The sequence below is a fragment of the Canis lupus genome, chromosome 12 (assembly GCF_011100685.1).
Source record: "Canis lupus familiaris isolate Mischka breed German Shepherd chromosome 12, alternate assembly UU_Cfam_GSD_1.0, whole genome shotgun sequence".
Taxonomy (NCBI): domain Eukaryota; kingdom Metazoa; phylum Chordata; class Mammalia; order Carnivora; family Canidae; genus Canis; species Canis lupus.
In genome coordinates, this window is record NC_049233.1 from 8,181,344 (window position 1) to 8,205,019 (window position 23,676).

At 53.7% G+C, this 23,676-nt stretch overlaps 1 protein-coding gene across 4 annotated transcripts in view; it reads left to right on the plus strand.

Annotated features, from left to right (window-relative positions):
* Nucleotides 1–23,676, plus strand: part of GLP1R (glucagon like peptide 1 receptor) — a 46,258-nt gene that overhangs the window by 9,042 nt on the left and 13,540 nt on the right. For 3 of the 4 annotated variants that reach the window (XR_005367643.1, XM_038553952.1, XM_038553951.1), the window contains exons 2-7: nt 6,964–7,060; nt 7,818–7,925; nt 15,370–15,488; nt 15,831–15,937; nt 19,575–19,728; nt 20,211–20,370. Coding sequence is in view for 3 of the 4 variants with exons in the window: in XM_038553952.1 (XP_038409880.1) it covers nt 6,964–7,060; nt 7,818–7,925; nt 15,370–15,488; nt 15,831–15,937; nt 19,575–19,728; nt 20,211–20,370 (745 nt within the window). In the remaining variant the exon portion in view is untranslated. Of the gene's footprint in view, nt 1–6,963; nt 7,061–7,817; nt 7,926–14,891; nt 15,064–15,369; nt 15,489–15,830; nt 15,938–19,574; nt 19,729–20,210; nt 20,371–23,676 lie in introns of all 4 variants that reach the window. The other variant, XM_038553953.1, reaches the window with a different exon arrangement.

The window sequence follows — 23,676 nt, forward strand, 5'->3', positions numbered from 1 at the left end:
GGGGAGTTGTCCGAGGACGTGGTGAGATGCTAGAGCAGGAGAGGAGGCTTGGGTGGCCTGGCCGGTGTCAAGGAAACCATCTCTTCCTCCCGTCCCTACCCCAGACCTAAAGAACTGCGAGCTTGGGGAGCGGACCCGGACAGGCCTTAGAATGTGTCCCAGCACAGATGAGGGGGCTGGATGAGGGGCCATTGCCTAGCCGAAGGCTGACACCAGCCTGATTGAGAATCCAGATATGGACAGATGTGCCGGCCCATTTTTCAGCGGGGGTGCCCCCCCTTCCCCATATTCTTTTCCGGACTCCTTCCCTCCCTGTTTCTGTCCCCCAGCTAAGATACCGACCCTAGCCACAGGAGACACTCCCACTTCCCCGGCACCTTCCCCAGTCCCTCAGCCAGGTCTTGACTTCCCTGGTGTACTTGGCATCTTTCAGGAGCCAGGACTGCAGGGCGTTAGCATGACCACCTCTCGGGCTCACCTTTACTGCCTCCGGGCCAGGACCGGGGAGGAAGGCCCTGCTGCTGGCTCCCATGCTGCTCCAGGCCCCGTTTGCAGACCTGGTATGGATTAAGGGAAGAGGAGAGGTTCTGGAGGCTGCTTGTCTTGTCCCCCAAAGTCCCTTTTCCCGGAGGAATCTGGCTCCTTGAACCTGCCCTTACTTCTGATCCCTTCACCCCTCAGCCCTGGGCCAGTGCAAAAGCTGACGATCCTGGTGCCCTAGCAGGCCTGGGAGGGCAGAGAAGGGCAGATGAGCCAGGTGAGAGGGTGGAGCTTTCAGGGGATGCTCTCCTTGGGGGAATTGAGCATCCCAGGCCACCACAGAGATCTGAGCAAAGGGGCTGAGGTGACACTGCAGTCCTTGTGACACAACCCTGTGCCCACATAGAAGACTTTAAAAATGGGTTCCTGTTCATGAGATCAGCAAGACTAGAGTTACTCCCTCCATGTCACCGACAGGGGACAAAAGCTCAGAAAAGGAGAGTTCCTGGACAGGATGACCCTGTCATTCAGGAACAGAGAACGGGGTGAGAAGTTGGGTGGCTGTCTAACACCTGCTTCCAGGTGGGAAGGACCCAGAGTGAGCTGCCCACTGTCAGGTCTGGCTGGGCTGGCAGCCGCTTCCTCACAGGCAGGGGGATGGCCAAATTGACCTCTAAAGAAGGGGGCCTAGGACACTCCTTCACTGTTGCTGAAAGGACCACCCCCTGCCCCCACTCCTTACCTCCTCGGGACCCCTGTGAGGGAACTGGTCTAGGAGGAGACAGGCAAACCTTTGATACCCCAAATTAGAACCAGCCAAACCTGGGTTCAGATCTCCGGCCTGCTATTAGCTGGTGATCTTGGGTAGGACAACAACCATCCCGAACCTTGGTATCCTCGTCTGTAAGCAGGAGTCACAAGCTCTGGCCCAGAAAGTTATGAAAAAGATTGAGACACCGGACTCCTGAAATGGCATGTGGGGGAACTGACTCGTTTGTCCTCCGGAATCTGGAAACTTTCTTCAGGGCAGAGTAAGGTGTGGAGAGGGGCTGTCGGAAGCCTGATCCTCTGCACTCTAGTGGAGGGTGGAGGGAGTCCGGGGTGCACGGCGGTCATCATGGACTTTGTTCTGAGCTGGGCTCCCTCCCGGACACGGATCCCAGGTAGGGGCCGGGCCAGGAGCCACCAAGAAACCACATCCTGCCCTCCGATTCTTTGCTCTGAGGAAACACAGGCCCTTCCTTAGCTGCAGCCTGGCCCTAGGCAGATTCCTCTGAGTGTGTGTGTGTGTGTGTGTGTGTGTGTGTGTGTGTGTTTGAGTGTGTGTGTGAGATAGACACAGAGATAGAGCACAGAAACAGAAACACGGAAAGAGAGAGAGCAAGGGGAGGAGGCTGTGGGTTTCATGAGCCCCTCTCTGCCTATTTGTATGTGATCCTGTGTGTGGCAGTCTGCTGCCGTCCGAGTCACTGTGTGTGAAACATCTCAGCATGGAATTGTGTGTCTGACAGTGTGCATGTGTTTGCAACCCCATGTGTGATACTGTGTCCATGAGAAGGTCTGTGTGTGTGTGTGTGTGTGTGTGTGAGAGAGAGAGAGAGAGAGAGATTGTTGTGTAAATGGGTGTCTGCCCGTATGTGGGCAAGGGACAGCGTGCTTATGACAGTGTGTGACTGTTCTTCTGTGTGCATGTGTGTGACAGTGTGAGTTGAGGATATGCCAGTCAAGGAGTCTGTGTGTGTGTGTGTGCATGTGTGTGTGTTGGGGGCAGTGTCTCAGCATGTGAGTGAGCCCCAGACAGCCTGTGTCCGTGGGGAGGGGGGAGAGACTCTCGCGTCTCAGTATATAAGCAGGTAGGTGCTCAGTGGTGTGTGTGTGGTAATGTGTGTGACAGCATCTGTGAGGGTTCCTGTGCATAGGACACCGGGTGTCAGTTTTGCCTGCCCTCTGCTCACATATCTGGAGCCCGTAAGGACAAAATAATGAGGTCAAAGGCCAGGAGCTTGGCAGCCCCACCCTTCCTGGGCGCAGGGGCCAGGGTGATGGTTTGGGCACTGGGAGGCAGGCGAGGAGGAAGGAGGTGGGGGCCTGGGGAGAGATGGGGGCCACGTCAGTTGGGAGGTCCCAGAGCCGTCCTCGTTGCGATCTTTCTCCTGTGGAGTCCTCTCCCAGTTTTCCTGTCTCGGTGGCCCAGAGAGGCCAGGGTCTCATTCCTCTTTCCCTCAATCAAAAAAAGGTTCCCAGAAAAGGGATAAAACTTGTTCACCCTGAGAAATACAACTGTAGGAGAAATTTTTCAGGTGAGCAGCCAGTCTTTGGAGACGGAGTGCCTTCCCAGGGCTGGAAAGCCCGTCACCCACTTGGCGGGATGAGCACTGGGTGTTACACTATATGTTGGCAAATCAAACTTCAATAATAAAAAAAAAAAAAGAAAAACCCGTCACCGCCCCCCCCCCCCCCAGCAGCCGCTCCATCTCCATCCTTCCCTGTCTGCTCTTCCTTCCATTGCTGCCCACTTGTACGGGGCTTGATAATTCATAAAGATGTTCACCCACTTTAGGTTGCTGGGTCTGTATGGCAACTCTTTGAGACCAGTAGTGTGCCCATTTTACAGATGAGGAAACTGAGGCCCCAAAGGATTAAAGGGCATCCAACCAATCCCACATTAGTAGCCAGAACTGGGATTTAAAAACCCAGGACTTGTGGGTCCCTGTCCAGTGCTCTCTCCAGCACACCACTCCCTCCTGACATGCTCTTTCTCACCTCCTGCTTCCTCCTGCAACTCCTGAATCTGAGAGATGCCCCTCCTTAGGATAACCTCCACCTGGGCATTGTCTCCATTTTACCCCCACAGCCCCTTCAGAGAGGTCTCACAAAGCCTGGCAAGGCCCGATTCTCGAAACTTCCAACCTGCCCTTGCCCTGACCCTTAGCCCCCACCGCTAACCTCTTCTCTGGGCCAACTCTGCTGCCCTGTGAGGGGCAGGAGCATCCACCGCTGCGTCCTTCCCGTCACCAGCACCCGCAACTCCACCCCATCAGTCTTGAAGCAGGGACTCAAGCCATAGGAGGATGAAATGGGGCTGGGGGCTGGGGGACAGGCCCCTCCTCACAGTTCTCTGCCCACAGACAGGGAATCCTGACTATCCCCACGTGGGCTTGCTGCTGGCCACTGCCACACTCGAAGCAGAATGATTGGCCCTTGGCCTAAATAAAAATATGTTCGTTTCTTCCTGGGGGTTTGTTGATCCTGGAAGTGAAGGAAGAGCAGCACCTAGTCTCCTCAGGAAGCCAGGCTGCCCTGTGCACCTGGTCCTCTCCCTTCTATAAGCGCAGAAGTCCTGAGAAGGGCTGCATTGACTGCACATTTTCCATGTGCCAGGGGGCCCTTCTAAGCACTAACTCACTTAATTCTCACAGCAATCCCGAGGTAGGGGAGAGGTAGAGACTATTCTGATTCCCACTTTGCACATGCGTGAACTGAGGCGAGAAGTTAAAACTCTTGCACAAGGTAACGAAGTTAATTTATGGGGGAGCCAGGGTCAGGCCTGGATCTGAGCCCAAAGCCAGGGCTGTTCACCCTCCACTGTGTTAGTCTGTTCACCTGAGAAATTGGGTCCTGCTTACTGGTGGTCACCAGCCTTGTCCCAGACCAGAGCCTCGTGTCTATCCCAGTCCTGGCCACTGCTCTCTCCTTGGTCCAGAAATTCAACCAGAACACCAGTATGTGGCTTTTCTCTGCAGGCAGGAGTGTCACCATCCCCACTTCCGCATCCTTGTCCCTGCTGGGCTGTCTTGCCGCAACTCCAACCCTCCACTCTTGCTAGCCCAGTTTCATCCCCAACTCACAGCCCCCAGAGTCCCCCAGGGCCGAGTTTACACTGAGCCTGGCCCCAACCACCCCCTGAGCACTTTCACCTCTGCTTTCTCTGTTTTGTCCTGCCAACCCCTTGACCCCACCGACCCCCAAGCAGCCTGGGGACTTTCTCAGGCCACGCCTCTGTCTTTCTGCTCTCTGTTCCCCACCTCCCTCATCCTCACTACTTCCCAGAGCCTGGCGCACACTGTGGCTCCCATAAACACCAGGTGAGGGAGAAGCAAGGGGTCCCGGTAGTTCGTGCTACTTGTGTGTGTGAGTTGAGGGGTGGGGATGGTGCAGTGAGAAGTTTGTGGAGACCTTGAGCTGGTGCTGGAAGAAGACAAAGGACCCCTATTGTCCGGAAGCTCTCTGTCTCAGGGGAGAAATATTCCTTGCCCTCAGGGAGCCCCAGTCTGAGGGGAGACACAGTCCTGCCCCCAGGGAGTTCTAGTCTGAAGATAGTTTTTTTTTTTTTTTAAAGATTTTATTTATTTATTTGAGGGAGAAAGAGAGCGGGGGTGGGCAGAAGGAGAGGGAGAAGCAGCGCCCTCCCTGCTGAGCAGGGAGCCTGACAAGGGGCTCGATTCCAGGACCCCAGAATCATGACCTGAGCAGAAGGCAGAGACTCCCTTGTGCCACCCAGGCGCCCTGAAGATAGTTTTCTTTCAGCAGCTCTGTTCAGAGCAGGTGACAGGACTGCCTCTGCCTTGAACCTCCCTGGCGTGTTTGTGGCCAGGTTGGCCATCACAGTGCTGTCCTTAGCCTTTAACCTCACACCTATGCACGCCCCGAGACTTCTGGTTTCCACAGGCTTCCTTTCCCCCACTCCCTGCCACAGATACACCTTCTGCCCTAGTTCCCAGCTGTGACCGTGACCTTCTTCCTTCCTGCTTTCCTTCTAGAAAGAGAGATGAAGATTTCTCCCTTGCCTTTCTGCTTTCTGTCCTTTTACCCGCAGCTGCTGCATGGGGGGGAGGGGTGTTGGGGTGTTGAGGGCGGGTATAGAAGGAAGAGGGCTGCGGTGAGGAGTGGGGTTGATCCACCAGGACTGGCTCCAGTGAAAAATTCTGTTGACCCTTCACTTGTAGCTAAAATCAAGACACTGCCTTCACTACTGTTGTATTTTATTCCTTGTTCTTATATTTGTTTGGTTTTTAAACAAATCACTTGAACTTTGCCCCCAGAAGAGCTCCTTCAGGTGGCACCACCTGGGCCTTAGCACACTAGCTCAGAGAGCAGAGTGAGAGCGGAGCATGGCTGGGGCTCAATCAAGTTTGTTCCCTTCCAGAGGCTTCCTATGTGGGCAGAGATGAGCACATGACAACCTGTGTCTTTATGGGAGGTGTCTTACAAACCATGACTCAGCTGAAACCAGGGCAGGATGACCCCAAACCAGATCCAGCATGTGCTCATGGCACCAAGTCAAGGGTGCAAGCTTCTAAAAATAAGCTATTTTAATTTCAGCACACATGTAGATTTTTGTGATTTCAAAACTTGAAATTCTGTTTTAAATTATGTATAGGCCCTAAATTTTGTACAAGGGGCTCCCTGGTCATTGTAGCATCTACAGTCTCCAAATGAGGAATATTTATAATCTTATGCCTGTTTAGGAAAAAAATGCAAAGAAAAAAGAAACACGTCCCAAGACAGAATTGAAAGTGAACAAAAATGTTCAGAAGGGACGTTTCTCACGCGGGTGGGTCTGTTTAGGTCTCTATGCTAAAAAGCCTGTTGTGTTTACCTTATCTAAAAGTGGAGGTTCATATCCCCTTACTCACAGATAATGGGAGCCACCCCATTGCAAGCTGATCTCCCTATTCTGGAACTTTTCTGACCCCATGTCCTCAGGAATTCTTCAGTTGACAGAAGCTGGACCGAATATTTGATCTCTACTGTTCTCTTAGAACGGGACAGTGGGGGATCCTTTTGGCCTCCCAGAAAACGACTGCATGTTCCAGGAGAGATGCTAATGATGTAGCGTTACCAGGCTCCGCGGCATTGAACCCCACCACACCACATGCCTCGCGTACTTCATCACCGTCATTGCTCCGGGCGACTCAGAGTCCTAGCCTTAGCCCTCTCTGCTCCTTGGGACACTGCGTGACGTCGGCTGAGTCTCTCTCCCACCCTGGGCCTACATGTCCGCTTAGAGAATGGTCGAAAGTGCAGGAACCTTGCAGGCAGGCTGACTGGACCCCGGGAAAGGAATCTGTGGCAATAGTGAAGCCTTGAGCCCACAGGAACTCTGCCTCCTAGGTGAGGCCAGAGGAGACCATGAATGAGACACACACCCTTCCCCTTTCACCCACTCACTGCCCAAAACGCATCATTTCAGTAGACATTTGTTGGCCACTGATTACGCATCAAGCTACGCACCTGTCTACGGGAGGCATAAAGATGTCAAAACATCCCCCTGGAGCCCCTGTGTGGTAGCGACACAATAACTTGCTGAAGCAAGTGAAGCAATAACTTGCTCTGCGCCTCTCTCAGAGATAGCCAATGCCTGGTGGAGTTTGGGGCTCTAAGGTCCCCTGGAGATGAAGAAACCAAGCCTGTGGCAGCAGGAGGTAAAAGAGAGGTTGGCTGGACCCAGGAGCATTCCATTTCTCCCTATCCCCCCCACAGGGTGCCACTGTGTCCCTCTCCGAGACAGTGCAGAAATGGCGAGAATACCGACACCAGTGCCAGCGCTTCCTGACTGAGACTCCACCTCCAGCCACAGGTGAGTCCAGGTGGGGCCCTCACCCAACCAATTCCCTGGAGACTTTGAAGCCCCACCTCCACCCCAACCGCATCCCCACCCCAAGCCATGCTTGGGCATCCCTTGCCTCTCCAGGATGCCTCTAGCTTGGGGTGCCATGTTATTCCCTCCCACTTCCAGCTTGAGCCTCTTAGGAGCAGTGACCTGGCCTTGCCATCCTCTGCCTTCCTTCGCACTTCCTGGCCTGTGCCGGGGCTGGAGGCCCAAGCAGCATATTTATAGAATAAATGTTTCAGAGGAGTTTACAGGCTGGTGTAAAGAGCAGAGACTGGAGGCAGGTAGGCCTAGGTTCCAATCCAGACCCCGCAGTCACAGCACAGTGGCCACAGGGAGGTTATCTTCTCATGAGCTACCATTTCCCCCTCGTCTGCAATGGATCCTTGAAGGATAGGCCTGTAGGGATTGTTTATTGAGCTCAGGTATCCATGTAACACACATCGTTTGTCCCCAAAAGGCCCTGTGGGCTCAGGATTGACCCCATTTTACGGATGAGAAAATAGACATTAAATAACTTGCTCAAAGCTCCACTGCTGCTAAGTGCCTGGGTCCCCTTGCCCCGTACCTGCTGGCTGGGGGAAGTGCGTGGCAGATGGTAAGGGCTCAGCAGAGCTTAGCAGGGCATGGGGGGTCTCCCCTACCAGCCTCTGTGGTGGGAGCGGAGGGGAGATGCCAGTACCAGTCCAGGCGGGGACTCAGAGACTCTTCCTCCTGCACCCAGGCCTGTTTTGCAATCGGACCTTCGATGAGTATGCCTGCTGGCCGGACGGGCTGCCGGGCTCCTTTGTGAATGTCAGCTGCCCCTGGTACCTGCCCTGGGCCAGCAGTGGTAAGTCCTCGCCATTTCCCCCTGTGTCCAGAGGCTGGGGGTGGGGGCGGAGTCAGAGCAGGGTGCACTCTGCTGCCTTTCTGCCCAGACCCAGCCCTCCCCTTCCCCCACCCAGAAGGTCTTTAGGCCTCCTAATGGGTGCCTGACTTTCCCTGGGAGGGGGAGTGAAGAGTATCAGGTATAACATAGGCTAGGGCCTGTGCTGGCAGGCGAGGAGAGTGCTGGAGTGTGGGTTTTTTTTTTTTTCTTAAGATTATTTATTTATTTATTCATGAGAGAGAGAGATACAGAGAGAGAGGCAGAGACACAGGCAGAGGGAGAAGCAGGCTCCATGCAGGGAGCCCGACGTGGGACTCGATCCCGGGTCTCCAGGATCACTCCCTGGGCTGAAGGCGGTGCTAAATAGCTGAGCTACCCGGGCTGCCCTGGAGTGTGGGGTTTGACTTAAGCCCCTTCCGTCCAGGAAAGGGGCCAGGTAGGAACAGATCCGAGGGTTGGGGTATTACCTAGAAGCACCATTGCTCTGGGCGTGTGTATATGTGCGTGTGTGTTTATGTGTAGGTGCCCCCTACCTCGTACGGCTACCTGCCACCTCCTGACTAGGGAGGTTCACTGGTCAGATGAACGCAGATGGCATGAGTGATCAGGGCATTGATAGGGTTGTCTGTCCCCAGTGGGTTCCCTCCCTAGCTCACTCCTGCCTGTAGGGGACACTCTGCCCTGGAAAAGATGTGTCTGGGCAGGTCTGAGAGTCTTTGGAAGGCAGGGACTTACAGAGGCTGCAGGGCAGAGTAGCTCTGACTGGAGGAGTAGCTCATGCACCCCCACTGCTACCCATCTGTCCCAGGCACCAGAGAGTTTAACAGGAGACAAGCACCCTTGCCTCAAGGAGCTCACAGTTTCAGTAAGAGGAGAAAAGACACTTTCATTAATAATAATAGCAGCTAGTGTTTACTGCCTATCTATGTCCCAAGTCTTGCCCTAAAAGCAGAGTATTTGTTTACTCTTTACAACTATCCCCTCGTTATGCTTGTACAGATGAGGAAATTGAGGTCCCAGAAAGCTTAAGCCACTTGCTCCAGATGATGTGGTAAATGGCAGAGCCAGGATTTGAACCCAGACTGCACTCAACCACTGTGCCTTGAAGGGGCCTTCAAGCAGAACCTGGCCCCAAAGCAAGCCTGAGAATGAGGTATGGGAAGGCAGCAGTCTTCCTGGAGGAGGCGGCCCCTTAGTGGAACATCAGGGCACCTGGCAAGGCCTGGCATTGACTTCACCTTAGAACGAAGGACTAAAGTCAGATGAAGCCCAGGCAGGGGTGCTAAGGAGGCTCCCAGTACACCTCCCTCACCCCAGGGTGTGCCAGGAGAGCCTGGGCTTGGAGAGAGGCACACACCTGGTAAGAACAGCATGGATCCGTGGCCCCTCACACAGCACTTCTGGGACCTGTTGTTAGCACTTTACACACCTACACTCACCCCTCACAAGAACGCCATGAGTAAGTACTCTGATCATGCTCTCATTTCACAGAGGAGGAAACTGAGTCACGGAGATGCTAAGTGCCTTTTCCAAGCTCACAAGCTTGCGAGTAGCAGACCCAGGAATCAGTTCCGGAGTCTGGTTTAGAGTGTGTTTAACTGCTCCATGAGGCTCCCTTGAGTGTGCAGGTACACACCTGTGTGTGCATGTGGGTATGTTCCTGTGGGGGGGCTCTGGGCATGCAGACAGGTGAGTGGCCTGGGCCTCTGCAGGCTGGGAGCATTCCAAGGGAGGGCAGCAAGCTGCCTGCCCTCTCCCTACCAATGAAAAAGTTGAATCCTACAATCTGATGGCTCTGCTTGCCAATGCTCTGAGCAGCTTTGTGAACTTCAGCAGATTCCCAGACCCCTTTGTGCCTCAGCTTGTTCATCTAGGATATGGGATAAAGCCAGGTGACGAGGGTATTGGGAGGATTGCAGGTCCTTGAGAAATGGTTGCTGTTCATCTTTTTCACCCACCCTATTTATCGGGCTCACTGCCCCAAATCCACAGACTTCCCTTGCCTCCCGGAGGTTTGGGACCGGCTGCTTGGCCAGCCTGGGTCGGGCCTCTAGACCCCAGGGAGCCAGGCCCAGGACAGGGCCCATCACTCAGCACTTAGCTGCCCCCAGCTCTGCCTGCCACTTGCAGCTCCATCCATCACGTTTAATTTTATTTGAGCAGGAAATAGGTCCTGGTGGTGCCCGTTTATGAGCGAACACAGTTTTATTGCTTTCTCCATGAAGATATTGGCTGCCGCACAGGCCCCCTGCCAGCCTCCACCCCCTCCCCTGACGCACCAAGCTAATTCACTCCCTTTTCTGACACTCCCAATCACGGAGCCTGCCTTTCTCTCTCCTGTCCTGAGTTACGGACCTGCAGAGACACCCACCGTGGGCTCCCACAGCATAATTGCTGTTTCTGGCTTGTCCTGGTAGTCACTTCAGCAGAGGGGGGCACCAGGGGCCTCCCTAACACCCACTAGGGCATGTGGAGGCAGGAAGAGGACAGTAACTGGAGCTTTTTTGGGCTGGTCAAGGGAAGAGCCTATGGAGAATCTTTACAGTGTGAGTTAAGGGTGGAGTGAAGGACCAGGGTGCCGTAGGCAGGGTCCTGCAGAAACACACTCAGCTGGGAATTGGAAGAGACTTTACTGGAGGGGCCACTTACAGAGGTGGGGCAGGGCTAAGGGGCCACTGAGGTGTGTAAAGCACCAAGTACTCTTAAGGGGGGAGCTTTAGCATCCTAGACTGGAGTGGAGCAGACACGGGGCTACGGGGCTCCCCTGACACCTGGAGGTCATGGTGATGGAGAGGCCAGCCAGTAGGGCTGTGGCCACAGAGGGGCCCTCCTACCTTTTGCTTGTGTCTCAGGAGTGTGTGAGCGTGCGTTGGGGAGAAGGGGTGACCCCTCACCACAGGGCTGAAGAGGTTGGCTCAGAGGCCCAGGAAGCCCCAAAGGAAGGTCAGAGCCACCTCTTTTGCCTGGGGTGTGATATCAGGAAGGCTTCCAGAGAGAGGTGACATCAGCGCCAGGCCTGAGAGAACAGAGAGATGGAGAAGAGGGAAGGAGGGCCCTCGAGGAGGGGAGGACAGCCAGGCAACTCCTTGGAGTTGGGGCCAGGCCTCAGGCCTCAGAGCCACACAACATCCCAGGGATGGGACGCCAGCCAAACCCTTGACTTCCGAGCCCTCTAATTCAGAATTCGGGACTCCAGAGGGCAGAAGCAGATGAGTCAAGGAAGGAACGTGTTCAAGGTGATGCCTGGCATCAATGAGACTTTGTACCAGAAGGCTTGAGTGGCTGCCGAGAGCCTATTGCTGCCCAAGGGCCATCCAGCAGCCTCATTTACCCACAAACAGCTGATCTGCTCCTTACAAATCATTCCGGTCTCATTAGCTGCACCCCCTCCTGATCTGTACCTGCTTGTTGGTTTAGTTCTCATTATAGGAGAGTCGTAAAATGCTTTTAAAATGGCCTATAACTCACAATTCTCAGAAACTCTGACAGGTGCTTCCCTCGAGTCTCATCAAGCCCACGAGCTTTCACAGCGGGCCGGTGTTGCCCCAAGGAGACCGGGTCCAGAGCTTGGCCCTGGAGCAGTTGTGGCTGATGGGGTGCTGTCCTGCTCCAGCCCTCGCCTCCACGAGGGAGCACCTTCTGGAGAAATTGGGGTGGGGGGCAGCAGCAGGGCTTTCGATGTAACCGTGTCTTGAAGGCCTCCTGTGCTCCAGGCATTTCCCGTGCTTTATCTCCTCATCCTCACACCACAGACCTGGGATGCCATCACGGTTCCCATCTTACAGATGAGGAAACGGAGCCAGGGAGGTCCGCCCGAGGTCCCATAGCTGGCTGGGGGCAGAACCAGGATTTGAACGGGGGCCTCCGTAGTTCAGAACCTGAGTCCTTCTCCTGGGCCGTGATGGACGCGCTGCCCCTGCCCCCCGGCACCCCATCCTGCCCCAAGCTGGTGCCTTCGGTCCCAGCCCTGCCTTTGACCCTCATTCCACCACACTGCGGGGAGCCTGGGACTACCCTCTCCGAATCTTAGCTTCCCGGGCCGTCAGCTGGGCCCAGGAGTCCCGGCCGCCGCTGTTGCCAGGGTGCAGAAGCTAATGGATTCATGAGCAGCTCTCCACGGCCCTGAGAGCCTGCATCCACGTGGAAGGGCGGCTGTTAGCTTGATTACAGACGCCGCTGCAGTTTCCGGGAGGGGAAGTGTTTAATTGGGGGTTTTATTTCCAGCACCAGGGTCCGGCTTAATGAAATATCCCTGGGCCTCCTGGCATGCGGCCGGCTGCCTCCTGGTGTTGACAAGACCAGAGCCAAGCCCCTGGCTGTGATTTACCAGCGGCTCCTGGGCCAGATAAAGCTGAGCTGATAAGCAGGGCTGGGCCCGGACCCACCCCACCTCCAGCCGAGATGGGCATCTGGGGACCACGGGCCTGGCCAAGAATGAGCCCTGGCTTTTAATACTGGCCGCTAATGAAGGATAATTGACAGACACACCCTCATGGGCTCCCTGAGCTTCTCGGGGACACAGTGATCCCTTGACCCTGTGCCAGTAACAACACGTCTGTGCATGTATCCCCTCCCCATCTTCCCAGCTGGCCCCAGACAGAGGGCCCAGGAATGGGGCAGGCTGCCGGGATCCGCACTGGCCACAGGATCTGCTGGGAGGACGTGGGGAATATCAGCAAACCCAAGCCCAGAAGAAGGGCACAGGTGAAATGCACGTGGCCACTGCTGAGGGTTAGCAGTGAGCTTGGCTGCTAACTTGCGACCTCTGAAGGCAAAGAGCTGGGGGTCTAAATCTGGACTCTGCTACTTCCCCACTGGATGGTCTTGGGCAAGTCGCCTGGCCATTCCGAGGCTCAGTTTCTTCACCCATAAAGTGGGGTTAACTGCACCTACCTTGTAATGTGGTTGTGATGTCCAAAGGTGCCAGGCACGCACAGGTGTGTAGTATGTACTGTGAGTGTGTAGCTTGCAGGGAAGGCGTAGAAGATGTGTGTAGGGGAAGAATAGCAACTGTGGGTGCTCCTGTGCTAGGTGGTATTATTAGGGTATCCCTGGGGTCACACTGCTGTGGGCTGAGGCCTGGGTGAGTGGGCAGTTGGGTGGTTTGTGCCGCATTGCCATGTCCTCTCCCTTCTCCTGGTCCCTCCGCCTCCTTCTTCCTCCCCCCTTGCTGTCATCATAGGGGGCTGCCAGTGAGGGCTCTGGCCTGAGTCTCCCTCCCTCTGGGGTCAGCCCAAATCCCCGTCACTGCCACTTACGACCAGCTTGGTCTCATTTAACATGACTCAACCCCTGCAGCAGATGAGAGAGGCACTGGGGTCCTGAAGGAGCCCTTCCAGTTGCTCAATCAGACCACATGCCTCCCCTTCTCTGCCTTTGTCTTGGCCTGATTTTGTTCATAAACTCATTTGAGGGGCATTGGGACTTGGCTCTTCTCACAGCTAGAAGTCCCACCATTAGATTTTCAGGTTTGTGTTTCTCTTCCAGGTAAAGTCTCTTAGAATACAGGTTCTTCTAGAAGCAGTGATGCTGCAAGGAGATTTACCCTACAGTATTACCAGATACTTCTGTCTCCTGATGGGGGCCTTGGTTCAGGGCTTGTTTATGAAAGAGAAGGGGGAGAAAGGAGAAGAGTGAATAGGAGGCTGCACCGAGTGATGGGGGGCCCGGGGGTAAGGGAGGATGAGGGTCTGACACACACACCAACAGTGGGCAGATTGGGTGTTTGGGAACTGTCAGACCCCTGGGCTAGATGGCTGTGTCCCTGCTGGGTGGGCCCTTCCGGGGCAGGCCTTGGGGGTTGGAGTGCTCCCTTCATGCTCCGCTCATGCTCCCATCATGCTCCCATCATGCTCCCATCATGCACACATGTCGATGAGCCTCTCCCCATACACTGGACTTACTGCAACCTCTCCACCTGGAAACTTCTGGCCAGGGCCTGTGATGCTTCTCCATGCTCCCTCTCTCCCTCCCACTGCACCTTCGTCCCATAGCTGGTCCTTAAAATCTTTTAGTCCTTTAGAATTTCTGAATCTTTTCAATTTTGTCCTGGCTCCAGTTTTCCTCCTTGGTCTCCCTGTTCTAACTAACCCTAACCCTGTTCTTGACCCTGGTTTCCTGGCCCTGGGGTCAGACTTACACTCTCCTCCAGAGAGGTAATGAGGCGTTTCCTCCCAGGCACAAGTAAGCCCCTCCGTCCCTCTCATGAGCTCACAGTGAACCAGGGACCCCAAGCCACCCACCTCCCTGGATAGGGGACAGTGGGGCATGGTGGCCTTAACGTGAAGGGGCACGGGAAACATCCTACCCTCGGTGCTGTTGGGCCTATGTTTGATCTCTCTTAGTTTGCTTTTTTTTTTTTTTTAAGATTTTATTTATTTATTCATGAAAGAGAGAGAGAGAGCGAGGCAGAAACACAAGGAGAGAGAAAAGCAGGGAGCCCGATACAGGACTCGACCCTGGGACGGCGGGATCATGCCTGGACCGAAGGCAGGCATCCAACTGCTGAGCCACCCAGGCGTCCCTCTTAGTTTGCATTTATGCTATTACTTTCTGAGGACCGTTTCTCCTGTGAGTCCGCATTACCTGAAGCTGGGCACTGTGCTTCTGCCTTCAGACTGGGTGCTTCCTGAGGAACGGGCTGGACCTCTCCCTCCTCTCAGACTGGAAGGTCTCCAAGAGCAGTCTCTATCCCCTAACATCTGAGTGGGGCTATTTGAAGGGAGGACTGGATCTTCCCCCTTTGGAAGGAGGGTCTCCAAGGACTGTGCCTCTATCATCGACATTGTATTCTCTTTAATCAGGCCATCCTTGAGGATAAGATAGTGTCATTTCTATCAGATTAGGACTTCCTAAAGGGAGGACTATGTCTCCTCCCTCAGACTGGGGCTCCCTGAGGACAGGGCTGTGTCTCTTCCTTCCTCTCAGGAGCTGTGGGCGCATCTGTCCAGGGTCTCTTCTGTCTGTCGAGTGTCGGAGGGAGGTAGAGGCTGAGTCCTGAAAATCAGAAGTCGCAACGTGTGTCTGTGGAGCTGTCAGGTGGTCAGCGCCAGACCTGTCAGTACTGTGACTTGAGGTTGGAGGCAGGACATGGAAATGGGTTAGAGTTGTCTCATCTCAAAAATGTAGTTTCATCAAACTGCATCCCAGGGTGGCCAAGAGGAAAGGCTGAAGGGGGAGCTGGGGCGGCCCTTAGTGACTGCCTGTCCTGTCCTGGGCCAAATGGGCAAATGGCAACGGAGGAGGGCCTGCGTATGTATGTGCACATGTGCATGTGTGTGTGTAAGAGGTGTTGCTGACTCCAGAAGGTCAATTCTGGGGGCGCTGGGGTGACCCTCAGGATGGGGAGGAACGAGGGGCAGGAGGCACTGAGCCAAGGCTCAGCTCCTGTGTCTTTCCGCCCCAGTGCTGCAGGGCCATGTGTACCGATTCTGCACGGCTGAGGGCCTGTGGCTGCGCCAGCACAACTCCAGCTTGCCCTGGAGGAACCTGTCCGAGTGCGAGGAGTCCAAGCGAGGGGAGAGAGTGAGTTGAAGATGGGGGCTCTGCATCAGCGAGGGGTGGCAAGGTCCCAGCCTCACTGGAGCAGGGACCCTGGGCACCCGGTGGGCCAGTCTGCAGCCATCTGTGGGCTTTGCACACCATGCCTGCGGGGCAGAGATGACCTGTGTTCACCCCACTGGTCTCGGGATAAGGCCCTAGAAGTCCAAGGTTCATGGCCACAGGTCATTTTCTTTCTTAGTTCTGGGGTTCCCAGTGCATCCTGTTTTGGGGCCCTGCTTCTGTCCCTGGCCTGTGGGAAAGAAGGACGTGGGAGAGGAGGGTGTGGCCTGCCTCATGGGCACTGTGTCCCCCATGTGCACACAGAGCTCCCCAGAGGAGCAGCTCCTGTCCTTTTCCATCATCTACACGGTGGGCTATACACTCTCCTTCTCTGCTCTGGTCATCGCCTCGGCCATCCTCCTGAGCTTCAGGTAAGAAGCATGGGGGCCCGGAGGGGCCATGTCATCCCAACCCTCTGCTCTGTCCCGGGTAGATGAGGGAGCACCAAACTGAAGTCACAGAGCAGCAGCTTCTTCTTGAGACATCTCTAGAGAACCTGTCCCCTCCCTGCATATGAGGCTGAAAACACAGGAGAGGACACTGTGTACTTGGTCTGAGCTCTGTAAAAGCAGGCATAGAATACTGCAGAAAAGAAAAAGCAAACACCACACGAGGAATGCACGAGGCACGCTTCCCCAAACCATGATAGCGGGTGGTAGGATTCGGAGAAATCCTCTCCAGGGAGCATGCAAAGCTTAAATCATCAGGAATTCAGTACAATTTTGGATAAGATCTCAAGGGTTTAGAGACTCTTCTCTTTGGAGCTTATGAGCCCCTTGGAAAAGGTCTTCCTTAAATCTAACCTTCCAGAGAACCACGTTCTTCTCACTCCTTCCACACTTGGTGGGGGTGGGCTGGGTAGGGCGGGCTGGGTTCAAGGTCAGGAGGGATTCTGAGTGCAGGGACCTCAGGCTACCAGCCAGCAGAAGTAGGACAGGCCTCCTTCCTCCTGCTGCCCCCATGCCACCTGGCACAGGGAGTGCTGGGCGCACAGTCAGTGCTCGATACACGCACTCGCTCAGTGAATATTCTCCCCCTGTGTTATGAAGTAGTTCAGAGATCTGAAAACACAGCGGCTGATCCTGATCACTGGTGCACTCAATACCCAGCCTAAGAGCTAATGCCTACCACACAGTCAGCGCAGTCACGCGGCCCTGGGGGGACTCCCAACCAGAGGGAACCCCCAAAGAGGCTACTTATAATCCCCATACGTCTCTGTACTTTTGCCACTGTAATACCTATAAAAATATGTAGTGGCGAGTTTTGCATATTTTTTTAAAGACTTTATTTATGAGAGAGAGAGAGAGAGAGGCGAAGACACAAGCAGAGGGAGAAGCAGGCTCCCTGCAGGGAACCTGATGCGGGACTTGATCCCTTGACTCTAGGATCACGCCCAGGGCCGAAGGCAGGCGCTAAACCGCTGAGCCACCCAGGGATCCCCATATTTTTAATGGCATGTTGTACATATTCTTTCGCAGTGATATCTTTGGCCTGGTATGTTCTTGTGAGATTCATTCATGTTGATACAGGTAGTTCTGTTTCATTTATTTTCACTGTCACTCCAGACTCTGATGTATATAACGTGTTACAATTTATTTGTTGTCACTTTAATGGGTATTGGAGTTTTTCCTTTTTTTTTTTTTTCCTTCTCTGATTTACAAAGCTTGCTACAAGGAACATTCTTACTTATGACCCCCCTGTGCATTTCTCCAGGGGCACATACCTCTGAGTAGAATTGCCTGGTCTGAATACCACGTGCTTTTGTTAATTTATTAGGTGAATTTGCTCTCCAAAGTGGTCATACCAGTTTGCCCCCTTGCCAGTAATAAATGAGGGCTCCCTTTGCTTAACATCCTCACCAATATTTAGTATTTTCACCTCATCGTTGCTAATCTGAAGCATGTGAAATATCTTGTGATTTTAATTTGCATATCCTGGATTCTTAGGGAGATCAAGCATTTATGTATATTTCATTTTGTGAATCACTTATTCATATCCTTTGCTTACTTTTTTATTGGCTTGTTTGGCTGCTTCTTTATTATTTTGGCTTTTTTTTTTTTTTTGGCTTTCATTATATATTCTCAATCCTAATCCAGGGTATACCCTCCCTTAATCTGCAGTTTATTTTTTCACTCTCTTTTTTTAAAAAAAAGATTTTATTTATTTATTCATGAGAGACACAGAGAGAGAGGCAGAGACACAGGCAGAGGGAGAAGCAGGCTCCATGCAGGGAGCCCGATGCAGGACTCGATCCCAGGACCCCGGGATCACAACCTGAGCCTAAGGCAGACGTTCAACCACTGAGCCACCCAGGCGCCCCTATTTTTTCGCTTTCTTGATGGTGACCTTTATGCATTGAAGTCCCCCTTTCTACTGATAAAATTTATCAATAAATGTTATTAATTGATAAAGATTAATTTTGCCAATTAGTAAAAAAATATCAATTTTTTCCAAAGACCAAATTCCTTTATGGTCTTGTTTGAGAAGTCTTTCCTCACCCTGGGGTCATAAGTTTTGGACCTCCCTTTTGTTTCTTTAATCCATTACTTACTTACTTAATTTTTGTCTATGGTGAAATTAAGAGATTTAATTTTTTTGATATATATATATATATATATATATATACAGTTAATTGGTTCAGTACCACTTGTGATAGCTCATCCTCTCCCCTTTGGGTTTACAGTGCTTACTGTGCCATGCAGCAAGAGTTATCTTTGCCTGGGTTGGTTTTTGTCATCTGTATTCTTGCCCTTTTTCCTATTTATCTATCTGATTGTCAATACCACAGGGCTTTAAATACTATAAATTCGTTGAAAACTTCAGTTCGCTTATAGTGAAGACTTCTACTCTATGGCTCTTTAGGAGTGTCTGGACAATTTATTCTTGGTTCTTGGTTCTTTATATGTTTTGAGAGTTCCAGGAAAACAAAAAATCAATCCTGTTGGAATTTTTGGCATGGTCTTACTGAATTTATCAATTACTCTGGCGAGAAGCTGACACCTTCAAAGTAGTCTTTCTATCCATGAATGTGTGATTTTAAGTCTTTTCTAACAATTTTCAGCAAGTTTTATTATATTCTCTGTAGAGCTCTTGCCCGTCTTCTGTTAGTTTTTTTTTCTATGTAGCCAACTAAAAAACTATAAGTGAATTTTTAAAATTCACTTTTAATGGTTTGTTGCTGATATACATAAACGCACATCAGCAAACTTGCTGGATGAACTCTCCAATCAGTTCTGATAATTTGGGTGTAGATTATCTTGGATTCTCTGCGAAGATACCCTACCATCTACAAATAATGACAATTTTGTTCCTTTATTTCCAATTCTTACACATTTTTTTTCCCTTGCTCTCTTACAGTGGTCAGGATCTGTACTACGATGTTGAATGGATGTGATGATAGCTTTGTAAGGCGAGGCAATCCTTATTTTCTTGGGTTTGGAGGAAATGCTTATAAAATTTCTCAGTGGAGAATGATGTTTGCTCCAGTTTGGGTAGATAGCACTTATCAGGTTAAGAAATGCCCTTGCATTTGCAGGTTGGCTGTGCGTTTTTACCTGAAAGGATATTGAAATTGTGTCTTATATTTTCTGAATTCCTACCATGTGCTCAGCCCTCATCTGCCCCTGTAAGGCAACCTTGAGGCATGTGAGAGATAGGTCCTTTCCTCAAGAAGTGAAGCAAAGTCTCCATTGGGAAAAGTCCTCACACATAAACCACTTGGCTTACACGTGACTCTAGAAAAGCCGATGCTGTAGAGAGGAGGGTAGTGTGGATGGCAGGTGGTAATGACCACACACCTGAAGCCTTCATGGAGATGCAGGACTTACACTGGACCCAAAGGATTTTCAGGTTCACGAGGAAGAAGGGCATGTTCAGAGGAAGAAAAGACAGGAGCACCATCCCAGACGCAGAAGCATGCCTGAGGTGTTACGTTAGCTTGAGAACTGAGGCTTGTGAGGCAGGCCTTTTGGCCATCTTGCCAGGAAGGAGCCGTGCTTTCTCCCACAGACACCTGCACTGCACCCGGAACTACATCCACCTGAACCTGTTTGCGTCCTTCATCCTCCGAGCGCTGTCCGTCTTCATCAGGGACGCGGTCCTCAAGTGGATGTACAGCACGGCCCCCCAGCAGCACCAGTGGGATGGGCTCCTCTCCTACCAGGTGTGTGGTGTGTCCAGGAAGGACCTGGGGAGGGATGCCCAAGTGAAGGCCAGCTCCCCCCCAGCCTCACCTGGGTCTGACACAACGGAAGGCAAGAGCTGCCTACGCCTGGTCCGTAGGGTCCCCCAGTCTAAGGAGGTGGACGCTCTCCCTGCCCCTAACGAGTTCCGTCTGACACACAGGGAGTGCTCTTTGGAAACGGACCCAGGCCTGACTCCCTGCTCTGCGAGCTGCAGAGTTTGGGGCAAGTCACCTAACTTCTCCCAACCTCGGTTTTCTCCCCTGTCTGGGGCTAATATTAGTTTCCTCCACCCCCGACAGTGATGCAGTGAGCTGAAGCACTGGCCCTGGTTAGCCTTAGCCCTCTCAGCCTGCATTCAGGGGGGTAGGGGCATGGCCGGGGCGGGTGGGGACGGGTGGGGGAGTCAAGAGAGGCAGGAGGCAGAGCTGTTGCCCCCTGGGGACCCTTCCTCTGCCCCCAGGATTCTCTGGGCTGCCGCCTGGTGTTCCTGCTCATGCAGTACTGCGTGGCAGCCAATTACTACTGGCTCCTGGTGGAGGGCATGTACCTGTACACGCTGCTGGCCTTCTCTGTCTTCTGTGAGCAGCGCATGTTCCAGCTCTATCTGAGCGTAGGCTGGGGTAAGGCCCACTGTCATTCGTCTTACGTGCCCCCCATCCCATCCTATGGCACGGGAGGTGGGAGACCCTGACCTCTCCTGGAACCACCACCTGCAGCCTGCACCCCCTCCCCGGGAAGCCAGCTTGGTGCTCAGAACAGGCTGCTGGGCTAAGGGGGCAGGGCCCACTGGGTAATTCTTCCCCCCTCCTCCCCCACACCCTGGCCCAGGACTCACTGCAGGGGGCGCTGCAGGTTACACTCCCCTCTCTGCATAACCCTACCCACTTTATGGAAGCAGAGGCCTCCATCCTACCTGGCCAGATGCACCGCACACCCCAGTGGCGGCCATGGCACTGCTCCTCCAGTACCTCTACTCCTAAGACCCTTGGGGATGGAGCCTCATGACCAATCCTTGGTCCCCAGGCCCTGAGGGAAATGGAGAGGTCTGGGCCTCAGGGTAAGGGTTGGGGTGAGTGCTGAGGGGCTGTGGCTCTGTCCTCGGATCACTGATGAAGAGGAGGACCCAGAGGAGGCTGGCAGGGCGGGGCTGGCCAGCCAGAGGCCCACTGAGGAAAGGGTGGACCGCGGATGTGCCTGGAGCCCAGCTGGAAATGTTCTAGCCAAAAAAGTTTGCGGAGAACCATTGTATCTTTTTTTTTGCTGGAACATTTCTGGTTGTGCTTCTGCCTCTCGCCGTGTGGGATTCTGATGAGGACAGGGGCTGAGACACCCACCAGCAGCAGCCCCCCAGCCCCCACTCCACGACAGGGAAAACAGATGCAACAGTGCTTAATCTGGGGGGGCCCACGGGGGCCCCCATGGGGCGGGGCCAGAGACCAGGCTCTGCCTTCTGGCCCTTCCTCATCTGTCAGGGCCCCTGCCCCCGCCACAGGCCCCTGCGCTCCACCACGAGCTTGCCAGTCATCTATTCACTACTGTCATCCATTCCCTCCCCTGCCTCAGGTTGCTCTGACCACTGCCACCCCGACCTCCTCGGGGGACGTACCACCTCAGTCAAAGCAAAATGACATCCCCCTCCCAAACTTGCTCCTGCCCTGGAGCCTTTGCAAGGCTGTCCTCAGCAGCCTCAGAAGCCTCCACAGGTTGTCTGGCCCTCTGGCTTTGTGCTCTCTCTGGCCCTCTCAGCCTCCCTACCCCTGTCCTCCCCCTGCATTCCTTTAGGCTGGTGTCCCTCAGCCACTTGGCTCCATGTGGCCCCATTGTAGAAGGGTGCTTCTAAAGGGGGCGATTGGTATCTGGAAGGCACTGAGGCCCAGAGAGGGCAGGGCCTTACAGACAGAGCAGGCACCAGGCCCTGGGCCCCTGCCACCTGTCGTGGAAGGTTCTTGTCCCCCGCTGCTTCTTTATTCCCCAGAAGACCCTGTCGAGCAAGCTCAGGCCTCTGCACAGTTGTTGGGCAGGTGGGCCTGGCCTCAGTGTACAACTCCCCGCTCCCACCCTGTCTCTTCCCCCCACCCAGGGCCCCCCCCCTTCCAGCCCTGCCTTCCTCCCCCCCAGGCTAGGGCAATCACCCTAGGCAGTGGGCAGCTGGAGAGCCCTGCAGCTAACTGGGGCGGGGCGAGGGGGTGGTTAGGTCACTGAGGGCAGCTCTGGGAAGGCTCTCCTTAGGGTGAGAGACTGCGTCTGTCCCTTCTGGGAAATAGCATCAGCGCTGTTAGTGCCTGTCTCCATGGCGACCCAAGGGCAAGAACAATCGGAGGGACAGTGTGATGTGTGCAGAGGAGTGGGGGTGGTTGGAGGGTTGGTAGAGACACATGGCATCCTGGAGGTTTCTGAGTGGGGAATGGCGCCCATCCTTTCCCACCACCTCATGGGCTCAGGGCCTGAGGGGGACCTCCCTCCAGATGAGAGCACCCTTATCTTGAGGAATTGGGATGGGGAGGTACAGAGACAAAAGGGCAAAGACAGGACAGAGATTCACCAAGAGCTCTGTTGCAGGCCAGGAAACCGAGCCCACGTTGCGGTGCTTGGAAGCAACCTTTAGCTTCGCAAGCAAACAGAAGAATCAAAATTAAAACCCTGACACAGTTGGGGACTCCCCCAAAGACCTGTCACCTTCTATGCCATCCACCAGCAGCTGGGTGCCCCTGTAACCCACCACAAAGAGGCTGCCCGGGAGGGGGGCAAGTGATGGACCAGGGAATCATCACTTCTCAGGGCCAGTTCTGTGTGTCTTAATTTGATCTTTTTTCTCCAGCCTGTGTTGTTGACTTTCTAAATACTGGAGAGACGCACCCAGCAGGGAGTGTGTAATGTTTGCATGTAGCAGAGCTATGCCTGCATTTTTAAAAAGGCTTTGTTAAGGAGAGGCTGGTGAACGAGTGAAGTTCACCAGGTCTTACTGCTAACATGAGTGAGTGGAGTCTCAGAGTGTTAAGGACAGCAGGTGGCTGGGGATGCCCAAGAAGGACGTTTCCATGTGTGTCCGTAGCTCAGGGAATTGCCATGTTCCTGCCTGGAGAGTTGCCCTTCTCTCACTGATGTATGGAGCCACTCATTATTCCTTCCTTCCATCCTCTCTGAGCATCTTCCATGTGGCAGGCTCCATGCCATGTTCGGAGGCCTTTGGAAGCCACCCATCCCTTGTACACTCTCATGAAGGCCTGTTACTGAAGCATCGTAGATGCTCAGAGGTCTGATTTGTATAAGAATAGATGGCCAAGGAGAAAAATACCCGATGAAGAACGCTGGTCGGCTGCGAGCTGCTCTGCTTCCTCCATCTCTGTCTGCACTGTCACACGGTAGTTCCGGGCATTCCAGCTGCTCAGGAGCTGCTCTTGAGGACATGGATCATGGTGATGGGAAGGGCTGTCAAGTGGGCTCTGCCCTGGAAATGGGCTCTTGGAGGAGACCCCCTAAAGCCACACATGCCTATGCACAGGCCCCGCCCCCTACACACACACCACACACACTCACATCTGTGTCCACACACCTTAATCCTCACACTCTTGCCTATCTCTGACGCCCACGTCTCCCACCTGGGAGAGGAACCCATAGGGACAGGCATGGAGAGTTGGTGCAAAAAGCCAGCGAAGGTGGTTGGCTTGGGCGTGGGACAGCAGCCCTGCATTCCGGTCCCACCTGTACCCTCCTGAGCTCCTGATTCATCTCCGTCTGTGAGCACGGGCAGTCCGTATGAAGTCAGCAACTGTGCTGAGCCCTCAGGGTGCGCCAGGCACTGAGGCTCAACCCTGATGGGACTGGAAACCAGATGAATGAGTTATCTTCTGCTGTGGAATGGAAGACCCCACGGCGTAGCTACTGGGAGCAGCAATTCTTTTTTTTTTTTTTTTAAGATTTTATTT